Genomic DNA, 26,631 nt, shown 5'->3' with positions numbered 1-26,631 from the left:
CTCTGGAATGCAAGGAGGCTGTTTCATTTACTTCCCAATAAACTTTATTTTTCTGGCATAGTAAAGGTGTTTCTCATTCATATTCATGTGTTGCAAACTACTCATCATGACTTTCATAAAAATACATAAGGAGGATGAAATAGATTGAATGACTGACCCCACCTATTTTGCTCCAGTGGAATTACTGATGCAGAGAGTGGAATTCTTCCTGGAGGGCTCTCAGCAAGAGTAGGCCAAACAGAAAATATAGCCTTTAATACTCATGCCTGTTTTGCCTTTGAAATAGGGTCCTTATCCATTCTGACAGTCTTCTCTAAACTTCCCTGGAATTTTCTTCTTTTTTCCTATGCCACCTGAACACTAATGTCTGTAAGAACTGCTCAAACAACAGCAATCCTTTCCTCTCACCTCTCTGCTACACTTGTGTTACTGATAGAGATACTCTGAAATCTACCTCCATTAATTTCCATAACCCTGCATACCCAGGTTTCTCTTGTTGTATCTCCAATTATCCGTGCTCTGTCTTCTGATTCACTATCTTCCTTCCTTTTTTGTCCCAAGTGAAGGGAATACTTCGATCCTCAGCCCATGTTGTCTCCTCCTACAGCTTCTCTATGTTGATGACTCCCCAGTCTCTAGCTCACCTCAGCTCAAGTTCCAGGTGTTTAGTTCCCTGTAAGGCAGTTTCACTTGGTATCTGTCTATCCCATTATGTTTAATTGGACTAAGACTTATCTTTACCAAACTGGTTCATCTTCTTATCTATTTGCACCTAAGACATTGTCCTCTAAAGCAAACCCTTCAAATGGATGGAACTAGAAAATATTATGCTAAGGGAGATTGGCTAGTCACAGAAAGTGAAGGGTCATATTTTTTCTCTCATATCTGGAAGCTAGGGAGGAATTAGAATTCAAGAGGGCCTCCAGATAAAGGAGAAGAAACCCCAGTAGAGTGATAGGGGATGGTCTAAAGGAGGGGTGTGTGTGTGTGTGTGTGTGTGTGTGTGTGTGTGTATGTATGTTGAAAGGAGAGTTGATGAAGAAAACACTTCAGTTGACACTATGAAGTTGTCACATATGAAGTTATTAATGTCAATCTCAATGTCATATCTGGGGAAGGAGTGAGAAGGGAGCCGGGGTAAGCTCAGTAAGTGTTGTGTGCATGTATGTCCCTATCCCTCTGAACTTCATTATGATGTGTGATTACAATGCACCAATAGAAGTATATTAAAAAATAAACCTTTAAATGCACTCAACATTATCCCCTTGATTTTCCCATCTTCAAGTTTATTGCTTCCTATAGAGGTCTTGGCTCATATCTATAATGATCTTCCATAACCTCTTTATCATTTAATTTCATAAATTCCAAGAAAGGCCAATGTTCACTAAATATCCCCCAACAAACTTAAACTTTCATGTATTCCCCCACTTGCCTCATCTTTGAATTGGTAAAGCTGTCAAGTCTACAGAACACAATATCAATGATCTCAATTTAACTCCCTCTGATTGACAAAACCAATTATACCTTGTGTGTGCCAGCTGCTGTGTGGGGTAATGAGAAACACAAAGCAGTAAACCTTGGGCCTGGCCCACAGCATGTTTGCAACCTAGAATGGTGAATACAAAGAGATATCATCATGGGCAGCCATCGGGGTGGCTTATGGAAGGTGTAACAAGGAAGGTATAAATAAAGAATTACGAATTTGAGAGGTGTGGGAATGTGGTAAGGAGAGGCTCCAGGAGGCAGCACTCACTCAACTAGGGATTTGAAAGCCCAAGTGCTCAGTTCACAGAAGATTTGTCTGCCTGCCTTGTTGACTATAGGCCCATCAAAAGAGATACTATCACCTAATTAAAGCCTAGTGTAAGCATAGAATAAGTGGAATAAATAAAAAAAAGTATCACTAATGAGGATTCATGATAAAGGATGCTAAAACTTTATATATATCCCATAGTTTCAACTTCAATTGACTCTCAGTCAATGATATTAGCTTAATCCTAGAATAAAGTTTGCTGAAATATGTTTGGATAGATGAGTGTGTGCAGGTCTGAGAAGAAGAAAAGGTTTCCCAAACATGAATTTTACCTGGTCAGGAGGTGAGGAATCAGACTATCTATTTAGGGCTTGATAGTCCAGTTTCTACTTCAGAACAGAAAATAAATATGGCAGTAGAAGATGAAACTGCAAGGTAGCTATGTAGGAGAGTGCTTTGAATGGTTGCCCATGAGATTTTCTTGTAGAATTGTTGCCATATACTACACCTGGCAGCTCTGTATAAGTTGAGTTGTGAAGGGTCCTAGAAGTTGGTAGAGTTGGGTGGAATAGAAAGACCAACTGAGAGAGACAGCAAGGATTGAGATGGATGGAGGTGTGTGGATTTTGGAGGCATAGCCTGGAAGCTGATTGGAAGTAGAAGAACAATGGAGAGGAAAAAGAAGGCATCAGTAATTGATCAGACACTATATTAGTCATGGTTCTCCAGAGAAAGTAAACCTATAGACTCTCTATCTATTATCTATCTATCTATCTATCTATCTATCATCTATCTATCTATCTATGTATCTAATCTATCATCTAGCTATCTATCTGTAGATATATAGGAAGAAAGTTATTATGTAGAATTGGCTCATGATATTACAAAAGCTGAGTAATCCCACAATGTTCTGTTTGCAAGTTGGTGGACCAGTGAAGCTGGTAGTATAGTTTTATTTCAAGCCCAAAGGCCTGAGAACCACAGGAGCCAATAGAATAAATCTGTCAGAGTTTGCAGGCATCATGTCTGAGGGCAGAAGATGCAGATCCCAGCTCAAGAGGAGAGAGTGAATTCAACCTTTTATACAGTTTTGTTCCACTTGGGCCCCCAATAGATTATATGAGGCCCACCCACATTGGTGAAGAAGATCTTCAAATGGATGTTCTTCCAGAAACACCCTCACAAATACACCCAGAAATAATATTTCCCAGATATCTAGGCATGCCTTAGTTCAGTCAATTGAGCATGTAAAAGGAACCATTGCAAACATCTACGATGGTGCTGAAGTCTTTGAGGCTCAGAAACAGAAACAATGGTGGATCTCTAGGACAGAGAGCTTGGAAAAAATGACTGGATTTGAAAGAGATGTTAGAGTTACCTAAGGAAAGACGGTAGTTAGAACTGTAGGAATTAAGACTGTTGAAAGGAAGATGGTTGACTACAGAAGAAATTTGGGGACCACTATTAGAAATGACAAAACTGACCTGGGACTCCCAAAGGCTCTTGCATGATGCAGATCCATGGTTTTGCCAGGTTTCTGGAGGGTAGAGGTGACATCTGGTTATAGCAATTGGAGAGGGAAATGGAGAAGCAGTTGAAGTGACACAAAAGTCAGAAGTCAAAGCTTCCCTGGGGTTCTTGGGCCACCAACTTGCAAATAGCACATCGCAGGATTTGTCAGTCTCTATAATTGCATGAGCCAATTCTACATGTGACGAGAGAAAAATCTTTTTGTATATAGCAATAGGGAAGATCCTTGGTGACCCCAAATATATAGTTTATGTGGGATGCTGGAAGAAGAAGCCACATTTTAGTAACTTTTCATGTCTGTCTCAAATTCCCAACTCGAAAGTGAGCTTAATACAAAAGTTCAGCACAACACATTCATATTAAGCATGAGATTTCTTTACTTTATCCTCTGTATACTGCTATAAATGTTTTCATCTCAGCTCTTTCCCTGGATCTCCACAGCAGTCTATGTAAACAAGTCTTCATTCCTCCTCTGAGTGGTCCCTGGATCCAACTTTCCCAGGAAGACCAGCTCTATTAAATTACATAGCCCTGGATTGCTTCATGTTCTTCTCTTTTATTCCTGACTGAGTAGAGTTAAAAACATAGCATTGACAAACTTTGCATTTTTCTGACTTGGCTTGGTCCCTGAACCCCCCCCAAACTCCATTCCTGTTGAAAGTCCTGGACTGTATGTAAGAAAAACAGGGGAAGCTCTGAAGAGGGTTTGTGGAACTAGCCCCTGATTCTCGTTTTGAGGTAAACATATCTTTGCTCAGGCCATCTGGTATAGTTTGGCTTTTTTTTTTTTTTGGTGGTACTGGGGTTCCTGGAAGCCCTTCTACCTCCGGGCTACACTCCCAGACCTATTTTTACATTTTTTATTTGGAAACAGGGTCTCCTAAGCCAGCCCACGCGGCTGGCTTCGAACCTGCGCGATCCTCCTGTCTCTGCCTCCCAAGCGGGGATTACAAGCGTGCGCCACCATGCCTGGCTATAGTTTGGATCTTAAATATCCTCCAAAAGCCCATGTGTTAAAGAATTGATCCCCATGATGGTGCTATTGGAAGGGATAGAATCTTTTAGAGGAGGGTCCTGGTGGGAGGTTTTAGGATATCTGGAGCATTCCCGGAAGGGGCTTGTGCTACCTCAATGTCTCCTTTGTTCTCTCTTCTTGGCCATGCGATGATCAGGTTTGCTCTGCCATGAGTCTTGCTCATCATAGGCCTGAAGCAATGGGGCCAACTGATCTGTCAACATTGTAAGCCAAAATAAACCTTTTCTTTTTATAAGTTGACTATCTCAGATATTTTATAATAGTAATAAGAATCTAACAGCCACATCATCTTACTACTGATTTGTTCTCCAGCTCCTCTCCTGCTGGTCCACCACTGGAAGTCCTATTGAGTAGAGCCTGGATTACCACCAATATTTCTTTCCTCAATGCAGTGAGACCAGGGAATTGATAAGATGCCAACAGCCACCTTTATGAAACAGCCTGACAAAGCCCTATATCCTGTGCTTACTGGCAGCTCTAACAGGTTCTTCCGGCACAGTGGGCTGGTGTTGATGTTGGGCGGTGTTTCTGCTTTTTACATCTCTTTCTGAGATATTATTTTTGTTTTTGTGTGAACCCAATAATACTATTCCTGGCCCTTCCTGGTCATTTGTATACATTAACATACATTAATCTGTGACTAGCCCAATTAATTACTTTGCATTTCCAAAAGAATACATTTTATATTTCTCATGATGAGACTTTCAAGCCTCAGAACCTGGTCATCATGGTCGAGGGTTTAGGGGAGGAGGAGGGTTAGGGTTAGGCTTTCTGATGACTTTGAAGACTTGTCACAGGGAGGGTGGCCTTAGCGAAAGATCTGTCCTGGCTCCACTCCATGGTTAAGTACTACTGATGAGCTGCATGTGATCTCTCACATGAAAATAGCCTTGGCTTCCATAATAAATTGTATCCTTAAACCTCAAATATACTTTTCTCACATCTTGAGACCAGAAGCCTCAACCACAGCGTCTGACAGAATTACCTGGGAAGTTGTAAAACCTTTCTGGTTGTTAGGGTTTGATTTGCTCATCATGTTTATTGAAGGTTCAGTGGCCAGAGACATTATCATCACTTTGTAAAGGTAGGAATTCATAGCACATGGCAAGAGAAATAACTAAAAAGCATTTGTCTCCAAGAATCCCAAGGAAGTAAATTGAATCCTGTGTCTTTTCTCAGTAGACCCAAGTTCTCTCAACTATCACGATCTAATGGTCACGTCGCCATACAGCTACCATGGTTATTTTTACTTAAGACATGGGAATCGTTGCTGTGTTTTCTAAATTCTGCTCTCTATTTTCTTTATGCTTTTTGATCTCATCCAGTTTGACACCGATTTTATTTTATTTTTATGTCAAATCATGTTTCTTAAAATATTCCTTTGTTGGTGCATTGTAATTATACATCATAATAAAATAGAATGTGGTAGAAATATACATGCACACAACATTTTGTGTGTTTTCTTCAGGACTCCATCCTACTTCATTCCCTTCCCCATACATGTCATTGACAATTTTGCATATGTATATAGCATTATTTAAATTTTTACCTTTAGCATGTCTCCTTACCTCCTCCTACCACCCTAACCCCCCCCATTGCTCCATCAGAATCTCTACTGCTTCATCTGAGATATCTTTTGTTATCCAATTTCTCTCTAGCTTTCACATAAGAGAAAAAAATATCAGCTATTCACTTTCTGAGATTGGCTAATCTTACTTAGCATAATATTGTCTAGTTTCATCCATTTTCCTGCAAGTGACATATTTTGTTCTTCTTTATGGCCGAGTAAAATTTTATTGTGTATATATACCACAGTTTTGTAATCTATTCACCTGCTGATGAATACTTGGGCTGGTTCCATTACTTGGGCTGGTTCCATTACTTGGCTATTTGTGAATTGTGCTGCTATAAACATAATTTTATTTTATTTTATTTATTTATTTATTTATTTATTTATTTATTTATTTATTTATTTTTTTGGTGGTACTGGGGTTCCTGGAAGCCCTTCTACCTCCGGGCTACACTCCCAGACCTATTTTTTACATTTTCATTTTGGAAACAGGGTCTCCTAAACCAGCGCGCGCGGCTGGCTTTGAACCTGCGCGATCCTCCTGTCTCTGCCTCCCAAGCGCGGGGATTACAAGTGTGCGCCACCACGCCCGGCCCTATAAACATAATTTTAAATTAACCCACCCATTCCATATCTCACAGAGGGAGGAACACTTAACAGGCAGAGATTCAGGCGGGAGAGGCAGCGTGCTGTGGGTTGGGAATACGGGGAAGAGTACCAATGCTTCTGATGCATTGCTCTGGAGACCCCACATTTGATCCAATGCTTCTGTCCTTTATAAAAACACACTTGAAGGTCCTTCTTGTAAAGACTCCGAGAATCATCCAAGAAAATGCACATTACTATTTTACAGTCACAACTTGTTTCTGACCCATTTAAGGTGCTACTTAGCCTCATCGTTTACCTTACTCACCAGGCTTGCTTCCAAATGACATCTGGCTGATTCCAAAAATAAACAAACCCTTAGAAGATGAAGTTTTTCATTCCCATGAGAATAACCAAAAGAATGTGTCCTAGCCTGCAAAGTCAAGTTTGAAGAAAAGGTAATCTGAGTGATGACTATCGAGGAGGAAATAGCATGTAGCTTCCAAAAGGAACAACTTTAAGAATTGTATATATATATATATATATATATATATATATATATATATATATATATATATATATATTTGAAAGATTAGTCAAAAAGTCCTTGCAGTTACTACCTCCATCTGGAAGATCCAGGGGGTCGAACATCTGTTTGTCAAAACATACTGATGAGCCGGGCGTGGTGGCGCACTCTTGTAATCCCCGTGCTTGGGAAGCAGAGACAGGAGGATCGCGCAGGTTCGAAGCCAGCCGCACGCGCTGCCTTAGGATACCCTGTTTCCAAATAAAAATGTAAAAATAGGTCTGGGAGTGTAGCCCGGAGGTAGAAGGGCTTCCAGGAACCCCAGTACCACACACACACACACACACACACACACACACACACACACACACACACAAACCTACTGATGGTAATGAAATTTCATCTAAACATGGTGGCTTTGCAGGATCATAGCCTTTGGGGAGCCTGACTCACATATTTCTCTTTTTTTTCATGTGGAATTGGGATGGAAACCAGGGGCATCTACCTTCGAGCTACATCCCCAGCCCTATTTTTATTTTTTAGTTCAAAACAGGGTCTCACTAAGTTGCTGAAGGGTCTTGCTAGGTTGCTGAGGCTTGTGACCCTTCTGTCTCAGCCTCCTGAGTACTGGGATACAGGAGATATTTCAACCTCAGATTAGCCAGGTATTTCCTTTTTTTAAGCTTCTAGTGAATCTGATACATTCCTGTTTAGTTAACCTCCAGTAGAATAGAAATGACTTTTGGTTCTTTCATAGAGAAGAACAGATAATATTTCTTGGTTCATTCTACTTTAGGAGGGTGTATTATTTAGCAATGGTTATACAAATCTTCATGGGCATATGTGCCAGTCTACAAAATACTGTTTATTCCTTTTTTGAAAGCAAGTTTATTATTATAAAGATGGAAAGATAGAATATAGTTTAATACAGTGCCATGTTATTGCATCTCATAGTGAGAAGATTGGAAAGGACGGTGCAATGAGATGGAAAGATTATGGCCCTTGGAATTAGGAATTTGAATCCTGGATCCACCACATAGGAGCTCTGTGACCTTGGGCATCCTCTCAGAGGCAGCCCTACAAATGCTTTCAGGGTTTTGTGAAGCCTGAAGAGATAATGTGAACAAGATGCCTAGCACAGTGGGTGCTCAGCAAGAAGGAGGCATCACGGACCAGACTCACACTGTGTGTAGGTGCAGAGTATCTTCATGTATAGTAAGTGCACCTAAAATGTTAAGTTTTTAAAATGTTCTTGTAAAGACCAAATAGTAGAAATGAAGTCTGGGAGCTTCCTGCAGCCCCATAGGTAGAGGGTAGAGTTATTTTCAACTCCTTGGATGGAATGGCAAGAGGACATTGAGTTGGATGGCCTTGAAAGTATTTTCTGATTTTAGCTTTCAGGATTCAATACTAAATCGTCTTGTTTCCAGAGGGCCTTCTTTAAAAACCGTCTTTCCCACAGAACCTTACCCAAGTATGAGCTAGGTAAGGCACAAATATTTCTTTGTTGAAAAGAAAAGGTACAGAAGTGCCCCCAGCTCTGGAGAATAGGGTATAGCTGCCATTCTAACTTAATGCCCTATAAATAAGTGCTGCTATTGGCAAAATTGGTTACTTTGAAGCTAAACCATGAAGCTCTTACTTAACTACCCAGCATGATTGTTGAGGAGTCCTGACTTAGCAAGAAGCCAGAGTAAAGCATTTTATGAGGTAAAGGACTCGTGCGGTGGCTAAATAACAAATGGAAAAATAGTGAAGAAGGAAAAATGTGGGTAACGTTTAATGTGGTTACCACGCCCACTACTGACAGAATATAAAGCTCTGTGGAGGACCAGGGCTTATACCAGAGAGAAGAAATCAGGTTTTGAAACTGACTTTCAGAGCTCTGCTCCCTCCCAGCACCATGCCTTACAACTGCTGCCTGCCCAACGTGAGCTGCCGCTCTAGCTGCTCCTCCCGGCCCTGCGTACCCCCCAGCTGCCATGGCTGCGTCCTGCCCGGGGCCTGCAACATCCCCGCCAACGTGAGCAACTGCAACTGGTTCTGCGAGGGCTCCTTCAATGGCAGTGAGAAGGAGACCATGCAGTTCCTGAACGACCGCTTGGCCAGCTACCTGGAGAAGGTGCGGCAGCTGGAGAGGGAGAACGCGGAGCTGGAGACCCGCATCCAGGAGCGGGCCCAGCAGCAGGATCCTTTGGTGTGCTCCAGCTACCAGGCCTACTTCCGGACCATCGAGGAGCTCCAGCAGAAGGTGAGCGGGTGGGCACGACAGTGCCAATTTAATGAACTGTTTATTCAAATTTTACATATTAACTGAATGGATCTGAGGCTGTTTACTGCTAATGCTGAGAGTGATAACAACATAGAATTGACTGGATTAGAGGACATAAAACAGTCTTTGAAAATCTACTTTAGAATCAGCACAAGGGAAGGATAGAATGAGAATGGGGTAAGACATAAGCCCCAAATTAATCAGTATATTGCTTCTTACCTAAAACCTAAAGAGCTTATGTTTTTAGTTCTATCATGCTATCCTGATCTTGCTTTCAGAAAATTATAGCATCAAAAAATAATGTGCTCCTGAATTAGTTTCTTGGGCTAGGGATTTCTTTATTTTTTATAAATTATCTTTTTATTGCCTCCAAATTCAATCTTTAGTCATAAAGTATTGCTAAAATAGTTACACATTTAAATGTGCAAAATTTTCAAACATTTAAATGTGCAATCTCAAACATTTAAACACTTTCAAAGCTGTAGTCAAAGACAGTGTCTTTAGTAAAGCAGGAAACCCACTGGCTTTATAATCCCGACTAATATACTAAATATATATTAATATATGTATATTAAAATATACACATATGTATATGTATATAATAAAACACACACACACACACACACACACACACACACACACACACACACACGCCATGCACTAGAACAGGCAGGCATACAAATGGCAATTCAGGGCCACAAATGCAGAAGTAGAAATGGGTATAAGCAAAGAGTCCTCATAGAGCTGGAACTTGGAGTACTTCCCAGAAGATCCAGTATTTGAGTAGGGTTTGAAGCATGAGCATGAGTTTATATCCAATTGCACGTGCCCTTGATTCTTGGATGGAATCGTCTGTCCACTGTCCCATAGGCCTGGCAAAATGAACGGCGGAAGGACTGTGTGACGTGAATATCATGTATTCTTTTACCCATAGTTGGTAAGTGTTAGGCACAGTGCTAGGGTGGGGAACAAAGTACTAGGCTTGTCTTTTTAGGAGCTTGCAGTCTAATAGGGGAGAGATCTGTAGACACAAATGACTATAAGAAGGGCTACCAGAGATGCGCAAAGTATTTGGAAGAAGTGGCCATCTAGAGGGGCCGGGGAAAGTGGGAACGATTTGAATTGCATGGGGGGTCCTGCTAGGTAGACAAAGACATCTAAGGGCATTCCAGATAAAGGAAGAAACTTCATGCAAAGCACAGCCAAACACACAACAAGGAGAGTGGAGCGGTCAGCAGGGATGGAGCAAAGGTGGTTGTTAGGGTAGGATAATCAACATGTCCTGGCTTACTGGGGCTTTTCAATTTTAGCATTCCAGGAATCTCCTTAGTCCCAAGAAAATTAGGATGGTCTGTCACCCTACCTGAGGCTTGGCTATCCAATTAGCCCAGTTCCTACAGGAAACTCGAGGCAGGCCAAGAAGAGTGGAGTTCATGGTAAAGGGCACATTTCACCTTGACTGTTCTGTTGAAATGATCACTTCTATGAAGGAATCTTCCTTGTATCTTCAGATTGAAAATCTGAAAGGACACAAAGCTGTAGGGAAGGATGATGGTGGCTGAAAGAAATAGCTTTGAGGCCCAAGAAATTCCTTCTTGGTATAACTCATGTCACAATGAATCCCATGCCCAGATCCTGTGCAGCAAGGCAGAGAACGCCAGGCTGGTGTCAAAGATCGACAATGCCAAGCTGGCTGCGGATGACTTCAGGACCAAGTAAGGCTTTCTAGTGATCATAACAATCTGGTGACAGGCAGGTGGAATCACAAAGTGATGTGGTCTATGCTCTGGGAATATTCTAGGATAAGTTTCTGGATGATACCAGGAGGGTTTGTGCACTGGATTAGAGTTAGGTTAAAAGTCAATCTTTTTACTTAGTGCCAAGATTCTAAGTTTAGTTTGAAAGAGAGTAAGAAACCACTCACTCTTTATCCTTTTCAACTCAACAACTGGACCAAATTTAAAAGTGAATTTAACTCTGGTCTCTTAATATAGATTAGCTACTGTCAGTCCATCAAAAAGAAGTTATGAAACCAAAATATATGAGGCAAAATCCATCCCCCCCCACCCAGGGAATCAATCACTGTTATTTTGGCCTGATCATTGCAATCATTTAAGAATTTCTTGCATTTTTTATGGGATATCAGATTCACAATGTGATTTTACCTCCTATTTATCTTCAGTCCAACCCTATTGTTAGTTTATGTCCATTTCACAGACAAGGAAACCAAGGCCCAGAGAGGTGAAAGACTCTATCCACAGCAATTTAATGGCCAGATGGATTTCACTGACTTCTAACTCACTGCTTCTCTCACAATACTAGATTTCTTCTCGGGTTGGTTGGAAAAGATGGTGAAATAATCTATAGCAGAATTACCAAGAGCAGAGACTCAAGAGGGCAAAGAGGGTAGGGCTTCATTTAGAGCAACTTGTGAATGGGATTCTTAGAACAAAAGTAGTTAATGATAGTTGGGTCAACTATCATTAACTACATTTGGACCAACTATCATTAACCACATTTGTTCTAAGAATCCCATTCATGAGTCCATTTATTCTAATGATAGCTATACCAACTATCATTAACTACATTTGTTCTAATATATACACAGGCATCTCATCAGTGCCTTCTCAGTGGTCCTCAGGGAGGAAATAGAGCTGACCCAGAACACTGGTGTTTTTCCTTTTAGAAAACTTAAAAAATTTTCTTTTCAAAATATAATAATTTTTATTAGATCAACCAAGTAAAGCTGAGGAAACAGAGTTTTGTTCTTCGACTTCCTTAGACCTTTGATTGTGTGTGCAGGTACGAGACCGAGCTGGGTCTGCGTCAGCTGGTGGAATCCGATATCAACGGCCTGCGCAGGATCCTGGACGAGCTGACCCTGTGCAAGTCGGACCTGGAGGCCCAGGTGGAGTCCCTGAAGGAGGAGCTGCTCTGCCTTAAGCAGAACCACGAGCAGGTAAGAAAGTCTCAGCCCCCAATATCTCAATACTGACAGCTTCATGGCTCTCCAGAGCAGGGTGAGGTGGGTTTTGATTTGCTAAGCACCCTATATGTAATACAACATTTTTCCAGATGCTCAAAACATACTTGGGGTGTGCTCAGGACTAGATCTCAAGCTGACCTCTTCTACATAAAGGAGTGTGATCAGCTAACCTGTATCTATCTTAGGCTAGATGTGTGTCCACAACCCCACACAAAGTTCTTAATAATCCAGTCTACTGTTTGATGAGGTCTATTATTTTCTGAATAGGCATCAAATTAATGACCAAGACTGGAAGAAGACAGCAAATTTTCTTATCCTCTGTGTCACCTAGATAACTAGAACCAAAGCTGGATAAATAGATGGATAGATAGAAGGATGGATGAATGAATGGATGGATGCATGGATGGATGGATAGATAGATGGATGCATAAATGCATGGGGAAAATGAGGGAGTCAACGGTTGGTTCAGACCTCATGGTTGCCTGCAATATTAAGAGATTAGATGCACATCTCAAACATTAGATGTTTTCATGAGGAACAAACAAGCTCTAAAAGACAGCTTATATGTAGGTAGAAGACATAAAATGAAGGAAAGAAGTTAAACTGGTTTCTCTGTATTTAAGCAACAACAGTCATAAACCTATTGTTATGCCAAGCTATTGCTGGACAAAGGGAAATCAGAAGGAAATGATAAAATCCTGGAGTCAGAAGAAATATCAGCAATAATTTAATCAAAATACCTCGTGCTATAGATGAGGAAAAGATTCAGAGAGGAGGCTGGAGTCACCAGAGGCAATTACCTAGATCTCATGAACTGGACTTTTACATTTCCTAATTTCAGTGTAAATCTTTTCCCACCACACCGGATTCCCTTTAAGAGAGGTTGCTTATTGACTTCATTCTGTGGGCTCACCCTTTCCCCTTCCCCAACAGGAGGTCAACACCCTGCGCTGCCAGCTTGGAGACCGCCTCAACATCGAGGTGGATGCCGCGCCCACCGTGGACCTGAACCGTGTGCTCAATGAGACCAGGTGTCAGTATGAGGCGCTGGTGGACACCAACCGCAGGGAAGTGGAGGAATGGTTCACCACACAGGTCGGTGTCTAAGCTCGTGGCCCCCCAGGATTCAAGGTCCCCAGGGCCCTTAAGGCAGGCTCTGATGCTGTCTCTTCCCCTGGGATGTTGCAGACCGAGGAGCTGAACAAGCAGGTGGTGTCCAGCTCGGAGCAGCTGCAGTCCTGCCAGGCGGAGATCATCGAGCTGAGACGCACGGTCAACGCCCTGGAGATCGAGCTGCAGGCCCAGCACAACCTGGTGTGTATTGTTCAGAACTACTGGTGAGCAGCGCGGGGCTGGGGAGGCAGAGTCTTCACGATGCCCTTTGGATCACATACCTTTCTTGGTTCTTGAAATCTGTGACTTCTTTGAAATCCCATGGAGAAACTCCTTGAAGGAAGAGTTCCCTGACATCCTTTATTCTTCCCACCACAGAGGAACTCTCTGGAAAACACTCTGACGGAGAGCGAGGCCCGCTACAGCTCGCAGCTGTCCCAGGTGCAGTGCATGATCAGCAACGTGGAGTCGCAGCTGGCCGAGATCCGGGGTGACCTGGAGCGGCAGAACCAGGAGTACCAGGTGCTGCTGGACATCCGGGCCCGGCTGGAGTGTGAGATCAACACATACCGGAGCCTGCTCGACAGCGAGGACTGCAAGTGAGTACATTCAGATGAACCTCTGAGAAGCAGAAGCATAATTCTGCCCAAGAATAAGACAGGAACTTTGCAGATGAAGTTGCAGATACCAACGTGTCTGTAGGGACCAGGGCTTTATATACACCCACGAGAAGTGTAGGGTATTTGTTGCCAGCATTACCTGAACTAAAGGCATTTTATTGTTTCAAAAAAAAGTTATGAGTCGACCGTTTCTCCCATTGGTGGTCCTTTGGCTTCTGGTGGGTAAATAATGCTTTACATCTTCAGGGATAGAAAATTCTAACATTCAAAGGAGGAGGCAAAACTAACAATCATCGGCCTTTCTGATTTAGACGAAAGTTCCGAATCCATGATTGTATTGTTAGAATTAGTTGAGTCAGGCAGAGTGTTGAATTCTTATCACCCTCTTCTAGATGAACATTTCGGTTTCAGAAGGGATGAAGACTCAGTAACAAATAGGGCATACCACTTACTGGTTAACACGGTGTACTTATGAACACAATTTTTGGAATTTATTTTTTTGTGTCTGATAGATATTACCAGTCTCATCTTACAGGTGGGAGGCTGAGGTTTCTAGGGGTGGACTGATTTCAGCATGTCTCTGGGGTTCTAGGGTGAAGGTTGGAATTCCACCTCAAGTATTCTTTGCTTTTTTTCCTGCCACTGTCTCTAAGCTTTCTGGGAGGAGTGATCTGAACCAGACTCAGCTTCCTGAGACAGGAGGGGATGGGTTCAGCTTTTTTCTGTGTCTCTTTGTGTTGAGCCCTCCCTTTCTAAAATTATCCTTTACATGCCAATGATCTCATAATTCTATGTCCTAGTCTTCCCTGCAACCCCTGTGCCACCACCAACGCCTGTGACAAGCCCATTGGACCCTGTGCCACCAATCCTTGTATTTCACGCTCCCGCTGCGGGCCTTGTTAGAGGCCCCAAGTCCAGCAGGAGGATTGCATGAAGATAGAAAGACCATGGATGGACCAGCTCAGCCTCTCTAACTCCGCACCCAGCATCACCATGAGTCATGGCATAGGAGGAGAACAGATGCCCAGTGCCGTGGCCTGGCTCTGAGCCCAGACCCCTGGAACTCCTCATCCAGGGCCTTGGTCTCCCCGCACGTTGTCCTGATGGTCTGAGCTACGAAGGGGCTGTGTTTTGTGGTTCTCTCTGCTGCTTCTAACTTTTTTGCAGTTCCCCGAATCTCCTAATAAACTTTCCTCTTGCAAACAGACATAGTTCTCATTTGTATTCATTCTTTTCAAAGTGTTTGCTCTCTGTGTGCTTCTTATGAAGCCACTTGAAAGCAGAAGAGGACTTTATAGTTTAACCCTCTCCTAGGAGGTCTTCATCATGATTCATTAACATTCACTAAGCACGAGGGCGCCAGCATCCATGCAGACTGGTATAAAACCAACAGGAGCACGGAGGAGAGAGACCTCAGCCAAATACAGTGTGCATGTTCGGTATGGAACCTTGCTCAGTAAAGTGCAGTGGTTTACATTTATGAAAAGTTTCATGTTTCTTCAAGGGGAGGACAGGAGCTAGCATTTACTGAACACCTGCCAAGCACCAGGAGCTCTGCTACTTGTTTTTTCTCTTATTTACATGGCGAGGAAGGAGAAATGAGGGCTGAACACAAAGTTCCCTTCTGTTTGGTACTGAGGCTGTGACTATGAAAGAATTTAAACTGATGTCAAACAAGCACCCAGAGTTTATACATCTTTCTGGGGAAACATGGCGCTATTACTGCTCAAAACATCTCTGAAACGCTTCTCTGGGAAATACTGAACAACTGATGGTAGTAAAAAGGCCTACCCTTTGGGTTTGAGTAATACCCAACAGATTTTTAAAGTGTTTTTCCCACCTGAATATTTTTTTTTAGTCCACTGAATCTATATTTAAATTTCGGCACCATCCCCCAAACTACTAAGCCTCTAGTGTCTGTGAGTGCCAAAGGTGGCAGACATACCGTGGTCTCTCCTACTGGTGCCCATGGTGGCTAGCCAAGGTTATGGCGCCCATCACTACGCGTGCTGGGGTCTGTGCCGAGGACACTGCCCCAGATTGACCAACCTGCTTAGTTACATCATCTCCTGTGCCGGGATGATGCTGGCTCTGCTGCTGGTCTTAAATTCTTAGGCTCTCATATTCTAGTTCTTTTGATGCTGGTGTTCTTTTGTTGTTGATGTTATTAGACCTCAGGCACGGGCCCTCCCTTGGAAGATCACCTGAATGGCACTCCAAGCTGTGCTCAGAATGTCCTAGATCCAGTTTGCGGGCTCCAGCCTCTCTTCCCTCGGGGCAATTTCATTCCCAGGAGTCACCTCTGCGCCACACAGAAGTCATTTTTGTTAAGTTTGCCCATCAGTTCTACTCTGTGCTAGGACCACTGTCCAGTGAACTTGTGGTTGCCTTTATCAGGGACAGGTGCCTCCTAAGGACCCTGTTCTATGCCTTGTGAGTGAGCATTCAAATTTATCAATGTGGTAAATTATAGTGTGATCTTTTTATAAAAACATGTTTACTGCTGCATTATAATTATTCATCACAGCGAGGTTCAAAGCCATGCAAACATACATGCACACAGCACTTGGTGTGTTTCCCTGAAGATCCAACTAATTTCCCCTAATCTCCAGACATATCAGAGAGACTTCATACATGGTCATAGCGTTGTTTAAACTGTTTCCTTCATTTCTCCTTTTACCCCCTTCCACCCTCCTTTCTCACCCCCTCCCACTATTCTTTTTTTTCCTCACGTACATAATAGTCTCTTTTGCTTCCCACTTCCAATCGAGCTTCCACATATGACAGAAAACATACTACCCTGGACTTTCTGAAACTAGCTGATCTCGGCCAAATATTCATTAATTTCATCCATTTTTCTTGCAAATGACATCATTTTTTTCTTCTTTATGGCTAAGTAAAGTTCCATAACATTTTTGTTATCCATTTGTCTGTTGACAGACATAATAGGTTGATTCCGTAGTTTGGTTATTGTGAATTGTGCTGCTGAAAACACGACTGGGCATGTATTACTACTGTTTATTTCCAGCTACTCCTCTGACAGAGGACTGATAACTAGATTAAATAAAGAACTTAGAACACTTAACATTAAAAAAAATAATCCAGTCTAAGCAGTTGGCCTGAACAGATATTTCTCAAAAGAAGAAATACAAATGTCTAATTAATAAATGAAAAAAATATTTAGTATCATTAGAAATCAGGAAAATGCAAATCAAAACTACAATGAGATTCTAACTAACCAACCCCAGTTAGAATGGTAATCATCAAGAATATAAATAAAAATAAATGCTGGTGAGGATATGGGGAAATAGGAACTCTTATATGCTGTTGGCAGAATTTCAAATTAGTACAACTACTATGGAGATAAAGTGTGAAAGTTCCTCCAAAGACTAGGAATGAAGCAACTAAATGATCCAGCTATCCCATCCTCAGCATCTTTGCAAAAGAATTTAAGAGAGGATACTAAGGTGACCCACTGTGATCTTAAGTTCAGTGTGTAGTGTTGAACAAAACCTTGTCTTTATGTTTGTAGGGGTCATGTTGTGATAACTGGGCTCAGGGGGTGCTGTCCTTAGTTCTCATCTCTGCACCGTGCTTTCTTTGGTGGAGAAAAGAAAGAAGTCTCAAGGGAATCACTTTTTCTCAGGACAAAGCCAATTTAGTTTCTAAGGCATATGGATGGGGTTCAGTGTTACTACTCAGCTTACATACTTGGCACTATACAACGGCTCTGAAGTCCACTGTGGTATGCTTACGATATGTGATTGGCACCTAGCGTGGCAGGCAGTGCTGCTATTTCTTATTTTCTGTGTGTATGTATGCATGTATGTATGTATGTATGTATGTATGTATGCGTGTATATATCTATTTATACTGGAGATTGAGCCCAGAAATATTCTATCTCCAAGATACACCTCCAGCCATTAAAAAAATTTTTATACGTGGTCTTGCTAAGTTGCTGAGGCTGGCCTTGAACCTGTGATCCTCCTGTCTCAGCCTTCCAAGTACTGGAATTACAGGTGTGTGCCACCATGCCTTGCTCTATTTCTTATTTTAAATGATCAATTATGAAAATTCAAAAATATAAAAGTATGAAAACTAAAAGGTTTTTAGTTTTTAGAAACCTATAGGTTCATAACAAAGCTTTAAGCAGTCTCAATATTGTGCATATTTGCATCTCTTCCATTTTTTTAAAAAAGAGATATATTGTTATAGATTAAGAAAAACACCATCTCAACTAATCCTTCTCTCTCTTTCTCTCCCTCTCTCTCTCACTCTCCCCCCTCTCTCTGAAACCACTATTCTAAACTTAGTAGTGTGTCATTCTTCTATTAAATCATTTCTGAAAATTATACATGAATACATTTTTTTCTTGCTCCCTTTGAATTCTGCCTCTAGATAATGGCAGATTAGATTGACCATGAAATTATTTAACATTTCTGTAGCACGCTGGTGGGGCTGGGAAGGCACTAGGGATCTGCAAATTATATGATACTAAGCAAGTTATTTCTCCACTGTGAGCCTCAGTTTTTTCATTTGTAAAATGATGGGGTAAGGAGAGAGAGAGAGAGAGAGAGAGAGAGAGAGAGAGAGAGAGAGAGAGAGAGAGAGAGAGAGAGAGAGATTATAGTTAAAATATCTAGTATCTTCCTTTTCTCTCTTGAGAACTTTTACATTTGGAATCTATCTACATAAGGAGCTGGAAAGAAGGAAAGAAAGAATCCAGTGTAAAATGTAAAGCAATCTGGGTTTTGATCTGCAGCTGCAGCTGAGTGTCTTGGGTCCCCTGAGGAGCAGCCATTGCTGAGCTCCGTGTTGTCCTCTGCTGTGGGAACAATGAGGAACCCCTTCCTCCATGGACAGTGTGGGCCTCCCAGGCACATGATTGCACTATTTTTCCATATTGTCTCTAGGATCAAATAAGGTTCATCTCATGTCTCACAACAAAACAGATATAATCATGTGTTCCTTGGACAATTGTTCCTAATTCACAAACTATTATGAATCATTAAGTTCAAACAAGCTCAGCATCTGTGAACTATTTCAGGCGCACACCAATCACTGTATGGAAGTCAGATTTCTTAGACCAAAGCTTACAAGCTTTATAATCAGGTGCAAATGGATTGTGGCAGAACCTCTCTAAACAATGAACATCTCAACTCTGCATACTTGAAATCTCAGTTCACCAAAGTTCACTGTGGGCATTACTTTACACAGGTGCTATCCGGGAGTGGTGGCCCAAACCTGTGATTCCAGTACGTAGGACAGAGAAGAGTAACTTAGTGAATGAGACTGTGCCAAGATAAAAAGAAAATAAAAATAAAAAAGGGTTGGGGGCATCACTCAGACAAGCAAAACAAAACAAAACAAAAAATAGGTGGTGTACACAGCAGGCCCCTGTGCAACCCTGGGAGGGTCCTGGCAACGTTCTGTGCACAGAGCCAAGACCCTCTCCATGGTCCTGATCTCACATGGCCCCTTTGCTGCACCCGGCAGTTCCGACCTCACCTCCTCTTTGAAGTGCTCTCCTCTCTGTCCTTCTGTAGTGCCATGGCCTCATTCTTTCCACAGTTTCTCCCAATCTCTCATTTCTTTGTAATTCCTCACAGCTTGACCCTCAGGCCCTCGATGCTCTTTTCTTTGTATTCTCCCTTGGCTCATCCTACATTAACTCTTGTCTTAGTACTCCTTCCAGCTCCTTATTACTGCCTGCCTGGCTGTTGTAATAACCTCAGTGCTGGCCTCTGTGCCTCCAGCCTTTCCTTCATGTTTCTAAAGCTGATAACTGTTTGCTGAGACAGTTCCTAAAACAGCTTTTGACACACTACACTCAAGCTCAGTAACTTATAATAGTTCTGCTGCTTCCAGGGATGTCCAAGCCCCTTAGCTTTGCCATTGAGGACCTCTAGCTCAGGACCAAGACCTCCATAGACAGCTCTATTTCCCATCATTTCCCTTTACAATGTTCTACCTAGACTCACTGGAGCCCCTCGACCATGCCTGGGATTTTCTGCCCTACTGCCATGTATAGATCATCCTCCCACATGTGGTTTCAGCTTTTCTCTTCTGCTTCTTAGAAGACTTTGGGTTCCAGCACAAACCAATTCTTGTGAACTTCTAATTCTGACAGTGCTTCTTCTCCCCAGTATGTAAGCCAATCACTCATCATCTCCTGTCTCCGATGATTATTTCCTGTTCATCTCTTCATCCATTCAACACAGACCCAGTCAAATGTTCACTGTGTGGCAGGGGCCAACATCTGGGAACTCCAAGACCTGCCCTTGCCTTAGGGGGCTCAAACAGAGAGAGTTAAGCTCACAAGTCCCATAATGTCATGCTCAAGGTAAAATGAGATTTCGGATAGGAGGGAGGGATGCCCTGCCTGAAGACGTTAGGCCATTTATATTTCAGCAGAACAATATAATGGAAAGAGCAGAGATCAGTGTTGGAATCTTACCTTTACAACTATTATCCCTTATTGTCCATGCCCTGGCTTACCATCTGTGAAATGGAAATTACATCACTTGTCTTAAAGGGCTGTGGTGAGAGCTGACAAAAATCATGCTTGTAAAAGTGTCCAGTGTCCCTTAGGGCCTGTGCAATTCTCAGTAAGTATACCCTCTTTCTTACCATAGTGTTTACTCCTCAGTGTCCAGTACACTGCGCTAGACTGGATCCTGGTGGATGTCTGTTATTTGGTGGATTATCAGGGATATATCAGGAAGCAGGATGACCAGGAACCCGATTGTTTTAGACATTGCAGAAGGAATGTGTTCTTCCTTCCAAGAAGCCTGAATTTGGCATTTGGAAATCTGGCCTAGCAGAAGACACACAGGCGAGAGCTATGTTTTTCTGTATCATTGATGTGAGCCGGAGGTTTGCCAAAGAGTCAGGGCCCTTATGCCGGAAGGCAGAGCAGCAATCCTGGCCCTGGCCCTGGCCCTGCCACACCCCACTAATGAAGGCCGGGGCTTTCATGAGTCCAGCTCTTTGAAGCGACATCATGAAGCTGCTACTCCATGACGCACCGCATGGCAGAGGAGTCCTGACTTAGGGAGAAGCTCAAGTAAAGTCTTTTATGAGGTGAGGGACTCTTCTGAGGAAACACATAACAAATGGAGGGGAAGGGCTTTGACAATCACCAAATGAGCAGGAAAAAAAAAAAAAGGGCTGCCTAACGTGTCCACACCCTCTGCGGAGGGGGTATAAATGCTGACCAGAGGACGGAGACCCACAGCTCTGCGGCTTGGAGAACCTGCACTCTGTCTTGAGCCAGGCACCTTGCCGCCTCCGAGCATCATGCTGTACAACTGCTCCCTGCCCAACGTGAGCTGCCGCTCCAGCTGCTCCTCCCGGCCCTGCGTACCCCCCAGCTGCCATGGCTGCGTCCTGCCCGGGGCCTGCAACATCCCCGCCAACGTGAGCAACTGCAACTGGTTCTGCGAGGGCTCCTTCAATGGCAACGAGAAGGAGACCATGCAGTTCTTGAACGACCGCCTGGCCAGCTACCTGGAGAAGGTGCGGCAGCTGGAGAGGGAGAACGCGGAGCTGGAGGCCCGCATCCAGGAGCGGGGCCAGCAGCAGGATCCCTTGGTGTGCCCGGCCTACCAGGCCTACTTCCGGACCATCGAGGAGCTCCAGCAGAAGGTGAGCGGGTGGGCACGAGAGTGGACCTAGCAGGAAGATATCGGGAGAGAATCTGAGACCTGATTCAGAAGGAAAATGGTGTGATAAGAAGGCTGATGACTGTCCTATTTTATCTCTTGAAGGCACGGCTACTTTTAGACTTGAGGCTTTGGGGTCTGAATAGTGGCATAGAGTTAGTCTAGGTGGAAGGACTATCTCTTCAGATAAATCAGCTCTTAACTGGGCTGTTTCTGAATGCTTCTGTGCATTTGCCAACTGATGGAGTTATTACCCTGAGGTGAGAGAAAAGGGCTGAGCCCAAGAAAGAAGCTGAGCAAGTGGATGGGGTAATTTTCTCTTTCTCTCCATGGGGCATCTGACTGCTGTGATCTTTGGTTGTCTTCTTTTCTTGGATTTACAGTTAATCCCACTCCACTGTCCTCATCTGGATGCCTCTGGACTTGTTCTGGTGTCCAGTGCCCAGAGTGGGCATAAGATGATTGACTAAACCCAGGAAAACTGGAAGTCATGTAGGAGGAAATGGTACTGAGCCATCCTGCGTGGCCTGGACAGCAGAGCTGCTACCCTGACCCAGGCCTTTGCCACTATATTTCACATATTTTTCTTCCCCACTCGATGGACAGTTCTTTGAGGACAAGATCCAGGGTCTTATTCATTTTTGCTTTTTCAGCTTCTAGAGTCATGTCAGCCACATGAAAGGGTTTTGTTTTAAATAAAGATGAATTATTATTATTATTAGCTTCTCAGTATTGCTTATTGGGGAAAAATAAATATCAGCAGCTTTTTTTTAATTAAAATCTGCTGATATTCTCCTTGCTTAATTCAATGTTCTTAGTTTTCAAATTCAGTTTCTCAAATATTTATTGAGCACCTGTTGTACACGGATGGCTTTTAATGGCTTTACATAAGATACCCTGTGGTTTCTCATTCTGATCCTTCCGTATAAGTGGATTACTAGGAATTGCCACTGGCAAAACATGACCAAGCCCTTGCTCACTCTAGAATGTTCTGGGGCTTCTAGATCCTGTGCAGCAAGTCTGAGAATGCCAGGCTGGTGGTGCAGATCGACAATGCCAAGCTGGCCTCAGATGACTTCAGGACCAAGTGAGTGGGAGAACCGACTGTTGCTTATTCATCCTCCCCCCCTCCTCCCCCTTAGCCTGTTTTTAATCCTGACAAACGCTGGCCAAACTTTTCCCCAAGATTCAGAGATCTAGCTCCTTAGGCCTCAGAGATCCCTCTCAAGATCTCCTCCTCCCTCCTCCTCCTTCTTCCCTCCTCTCTCCTTCTGTCTCTTCCTCCTCCTCCTCCTACGTAAAGTGACATCCCTTCAATTGCACTTTGTGTCAGTGTAGGATGCATGGTGCTCTGAGGTCCTGCCATGCTAGAACTCAGTCACAAGAATGTGGAAAAATGTATTTATTCTGGAAACCTCACAGTTTGTGAGGTTTTAGCCTCTTACCTTCACTGGCTCTTTAAGAAAATAATTACCAATGCATTTTACTCCTACCTGTGGGTGTCGATGGGTATAAAAAGGAGCAACTCTAACTCTTAGTTGCCCGACAAACCCAAATCAAAGCAGAGCCAAGGTAAGGTGTGCTCCTGGTCAGCCCCGTCCCTGATTCTCCTGTGACCACAGATATGAGACGGAGCTGGGCCTGCGGCAGCTGGTGGAATCAGACATCAACGGCCTACGCAGGATCCTGGACGAGCTGACCCTGTGCAAGTCCGACTTGGAGGCCCAGGTGGAGTCCCTGAAGGAGGAGCTGCTGTGCCTCAAGCAGAACCACGAGCAGGTGAGCTTTCCCACCGCGGGACAGGAACGGACTCGCCAGGGCCTGTGTCCAACCGCCACAGGCTGCAGGAGAAGCTGTGGGCTGGGGCTCATTAGCCCAGGAAGCTACTCTCTAAACAAAAATGGATTTGTCGAGAATGAGTGAGTAATCTAAAAAACCATGATAGGAGATTAAATTTTTTTTTCTGCCATGGCAGAAATTAGAACAAAGGAAGCCAGCCCAGTAATGAGGAAAGGTCAGCAACAAGGCAGGGGCCCACGATGGAGCTGTTGTTCACTGTGTAACTGGAGAGATCAGGATGGCCCGGGGCCACCCAGCAGAGAGGGCTGCCAATCCTGACAAACACAGTGCTGCTCACTCTCGACCAGAGCTCTTTCTGCTAGTCAGTGTTGCTTGGAAAGAACATGGAGGGAAATTCTCCCCATCATGGGCCAGTCAACTGCACAAAGAAGAGACGTTTGCAAACCTTAGGTCTCAGAGCAATATATACAGTGACTGTTCTTATTAAACAAGAGTGTAGTACATGCCAAACATCGTGCTAAACCCTTTAGAGCTCCAGTGGTAGTCTCATAGATGAAGAAATTGAGGATTTCAGAAGCTTCTAGAAAGATGTATAGTGAAGAGTAGAGATAGACACAATCGGATCTGTCTGACATCCACCTAAGCCCATGTACCAAGCTTTGGTGGCCCTCTTTGGTGAAGAGATCAGTAAGGAAGTGAACACATATTTATTTCTTTCAGCAAAATCTACCCTGGACCAGCAAATCACTAGTTAAGTTCATTCTATCCCAGGGTGGAAAATTTTGAAACGAGTATTCTTTGTTCTTCTTTAGCCAGACTTTGTCTTTTTATTACTCATGCAGAAGAATCCAACTTAAGGTGATAAAGGATATTCTAGCAAAAACATTAAACTGGGCTTTTGGGGACCGGAATTTAAATCATGGTCAACCATGTCTCAACTCTGAGGTCAAATTGTTACATTTTTCAAATGGCACACTGAAAGGCAGGGGAAGGTCATGAATTTGAAGGCCCTTTGCGAAGCAGATTATACAGGTTAGTCACTGAATGTAGAACCTGGTCGGTGAGAGGATCACAGGGTGGAACTTGTTGGAAACTTATGAATTATCAGAAACTGAATTACTTTCTTTCAAGGAGAGCACCAAGGTCCTTTATGATATTTCCAATTTCCCCTTCCTCCAACAGGAAGTCAACACCCTGCGCTGTCAGCTTGGAGACCGCCTCAACATCGAGGTGGACGCCGCGCCCACCGTGGACCTGAACCGTGTGCTCAATGAGACCAGGTGTCAGTATGAGGCGCTGGTGGACACCAACCGCAGGGAAGTGGAGGAATGGTTCACCACACAGGTCGGTGTCTAAGCTCGTGGCCCCTTAGGATTCAAGGCCTCCAGGGCCCTTAAGGCAGGCTCTGATGCTGTCTCCTCCCCTGGGGTGTTGCAGACTGAGGAGCTGAACAAGCAGGTGGTGTCCAGCTCGGAGCAGCTGCAGTCCTGTCAGGCAGAGATCATCGAGCTGAGACGCACGGTCAACGCCCTGGAGATCGAGCTGCAGGCCCAGCACAACCTGGTGCGTATTGTTCAGGGCTGCTGCTGAGCAGTGCGGAGTTGGGGAGGCGGAATCTTCACGATGCCCTTTGGACCACATGCCTTTCTTGATTCTTGAAATCTGTGACTTCTTTGAAATCCCATGGAGAAACTCCTTGAAGGAACAGCTCCCTGACATCCTTTATTCTTCCCACCACAGAGGAACTCTCTGGAAAACACTCTGACGGAGAGCGAGGCCCGCTACAGCTCGCAGCTGTCCCAGGTGCAGTGCATGATCAGCAACGTGGAGTCGCAGCTGGCCGAGATCCGGGGTGACCTGGAGCGGCAGAACCAGGAGTACCAGGTGCTGCTGGACATCCGGGCCCGGCTGGAGTGTGAGATCAACACGTACCGGAGCCTGCTGGACAGCGAGGACTGCAAGTGAGTTTGGGGTGAAGGGTGTTTTTTCTTGGGGCACATGAGATTTCTGAGGGGACAAAGTTTTCTTGATTGAAAGAGACTTATCATTTCACCATTTTGGTTGGAGCTGAGTGTGGCTGCGCACACCTGCCATTCCAGTACTTAGGAGGCTGAGACAGCAGGGTTGCAAGTTTGAGGCCATCCTCAGCAACTTAGACACTCAGCAACTTCTTGAGATGTTGTTTCAAAACCAACCAACCAACCAACCAACCAAATGTTACAAAGGGCTGGAAATGCAGCTTGGAGGTAGAGTGCCCCTGGGTTCAATCACTAGTACCAAAGGGGCTGGGGAAAGATTTTGATTGGATGCAATTTAAGGAAGAATAATGCTCTGACACAAAGTGCCCTTAGTGTCTTCCTATTTCTTTAACCCATTTTGTTCTAACTTGCTTCCATGGTTTTCTTTCTCCAGCCTCCCCTGCAACCCGTGTGCCACAAGCAACGCATGTGACAAGCCCATTGGGCCCTGTGCCTCCAATCCCTGTGTCACACGAGCCCGGTGTGGGCCCTGCAATGCTTTTGGGCGCTAGAGATCCCGCTGCCAGGAGGAGGACAAGGGCTTCAGTCGCATCTCAGCTCCACTTCATCCCAAGATCTCCTACAGTGATCGCCCTGGACAACGTCAGAAACCCTTGGTCAGCACCAGCATCCAGAGGTTAGCGCTAGCCTCCGCTGTGTCTCCTGGCTCGATCCCAGAGCCCAAGGGACTGCAAAGCCTGTCTTTTGAGTCTCACAGAGACACCACCGCAGATCAAGTAATATCTATAGTCATAACGACCCATTTGCATAACATGTGATGCTTTAGCAAAGCTCATCTAAATGGGATTTGAAAATAATGACATTAACTGCTGATAGACATGCTTGAGAAACAGAACATAACTGGGCTCAGTCTTCTTTGTCATACTTTTGGTCTTTGGGGATGCAATATAATCCTTTGTTAATCCTCCTAATAAACTCGTATTACTATTCACGAAAATTAAAAGCATCTGTTTTATTTGTGAATTCCGAAGTTAGTTGTCTCTCTCTCTCTCTCTCTCTCTCTGTGTGTGTGTGTGTGTGTGTGTGTGTGTGTGTGTGTGTGTGTTACTGGAGATGAAACCCAGGGGCATCCTACCTCTTAGCTATACCCCCCAGCCCTATTTTACTTTTTATTTTGAAACAGGGTCTAAGCCGTGG

The 26,631-nt window shown here is 43.8% G+C and overlaps 2 protein-coding genes across 2 annotated transcripts; both read left to right on the top strand.

Moving 5' to 3' along the window:
* Window positions 1-8,903: 8,903 nt before the first annotated feature.
* LOC308275486 (keratin, type I cuticular Ha3-I-like) lies at window positions 8,904-14,894 on the top strand (the record flags this gene model as incomplete). The annotated part of the gene is made up of 7 exons (XM_080713796.1): window positions 8,904-9,251; window positions 10,905-10,987; window positions 12,075-12,231; window positions 13,192-13,353; window positions 13,447-13,572; window positions 13,750-13,970; window positions 14,792-14,894. 7 exons carry the CDS (start codon window positions 8,904-8,906, stop codon window positions 14,892-14,894), a joined length of 1,200 nt encoding a protein of 399 aa, XP_080569922.1.
* Window positions 14,895-21,245: 6,351 nt separating this feature from the next.
* LOC308275493 (keratin, type I cuticular Ha3-I) lies at window positions 21,246-25,985 on the top strand (the record flags this gene model as incomplete). The annotated part of the gene is made up of 7 exons (XM_080713803.1): window positions 21,246-21,638; window positions 22,660-22,742; window positions 23,278-23,434; window positions 24,638-24,799; window positions 24,893-25,018; window positions 25,196-25,416; window positions 25,868-25,985. The coding sequence occupies exons 1-7, from the start codon at window positions 21,291-21,293 to the stop codon at window positions 25,983-25,985; spliced, it is 1,215 nt and encodes a 404-aa protein (XP_080569929.1). The 5' UTR covers window positions 21,246-21,290.
* Window positions 25,986-26,631: the final 646 nt, after the last annotated feature.

Source organism: Muscardinus avellanarius (genome assembly GCF_963383645.1).
Source record: "Muscardinus avellanarius genome assembly, chromosome: 16".
NCBI lineage: Eukaryota > Metazoa > Chordata > Mammalia > Rodentia > Gliridae > Muscardinus > Muscardinus avellanarius.
Note: the sequence above shows the minus strand (reverse complement) of the source record. Positions and strands in the feature narration are given on the sequence as shown.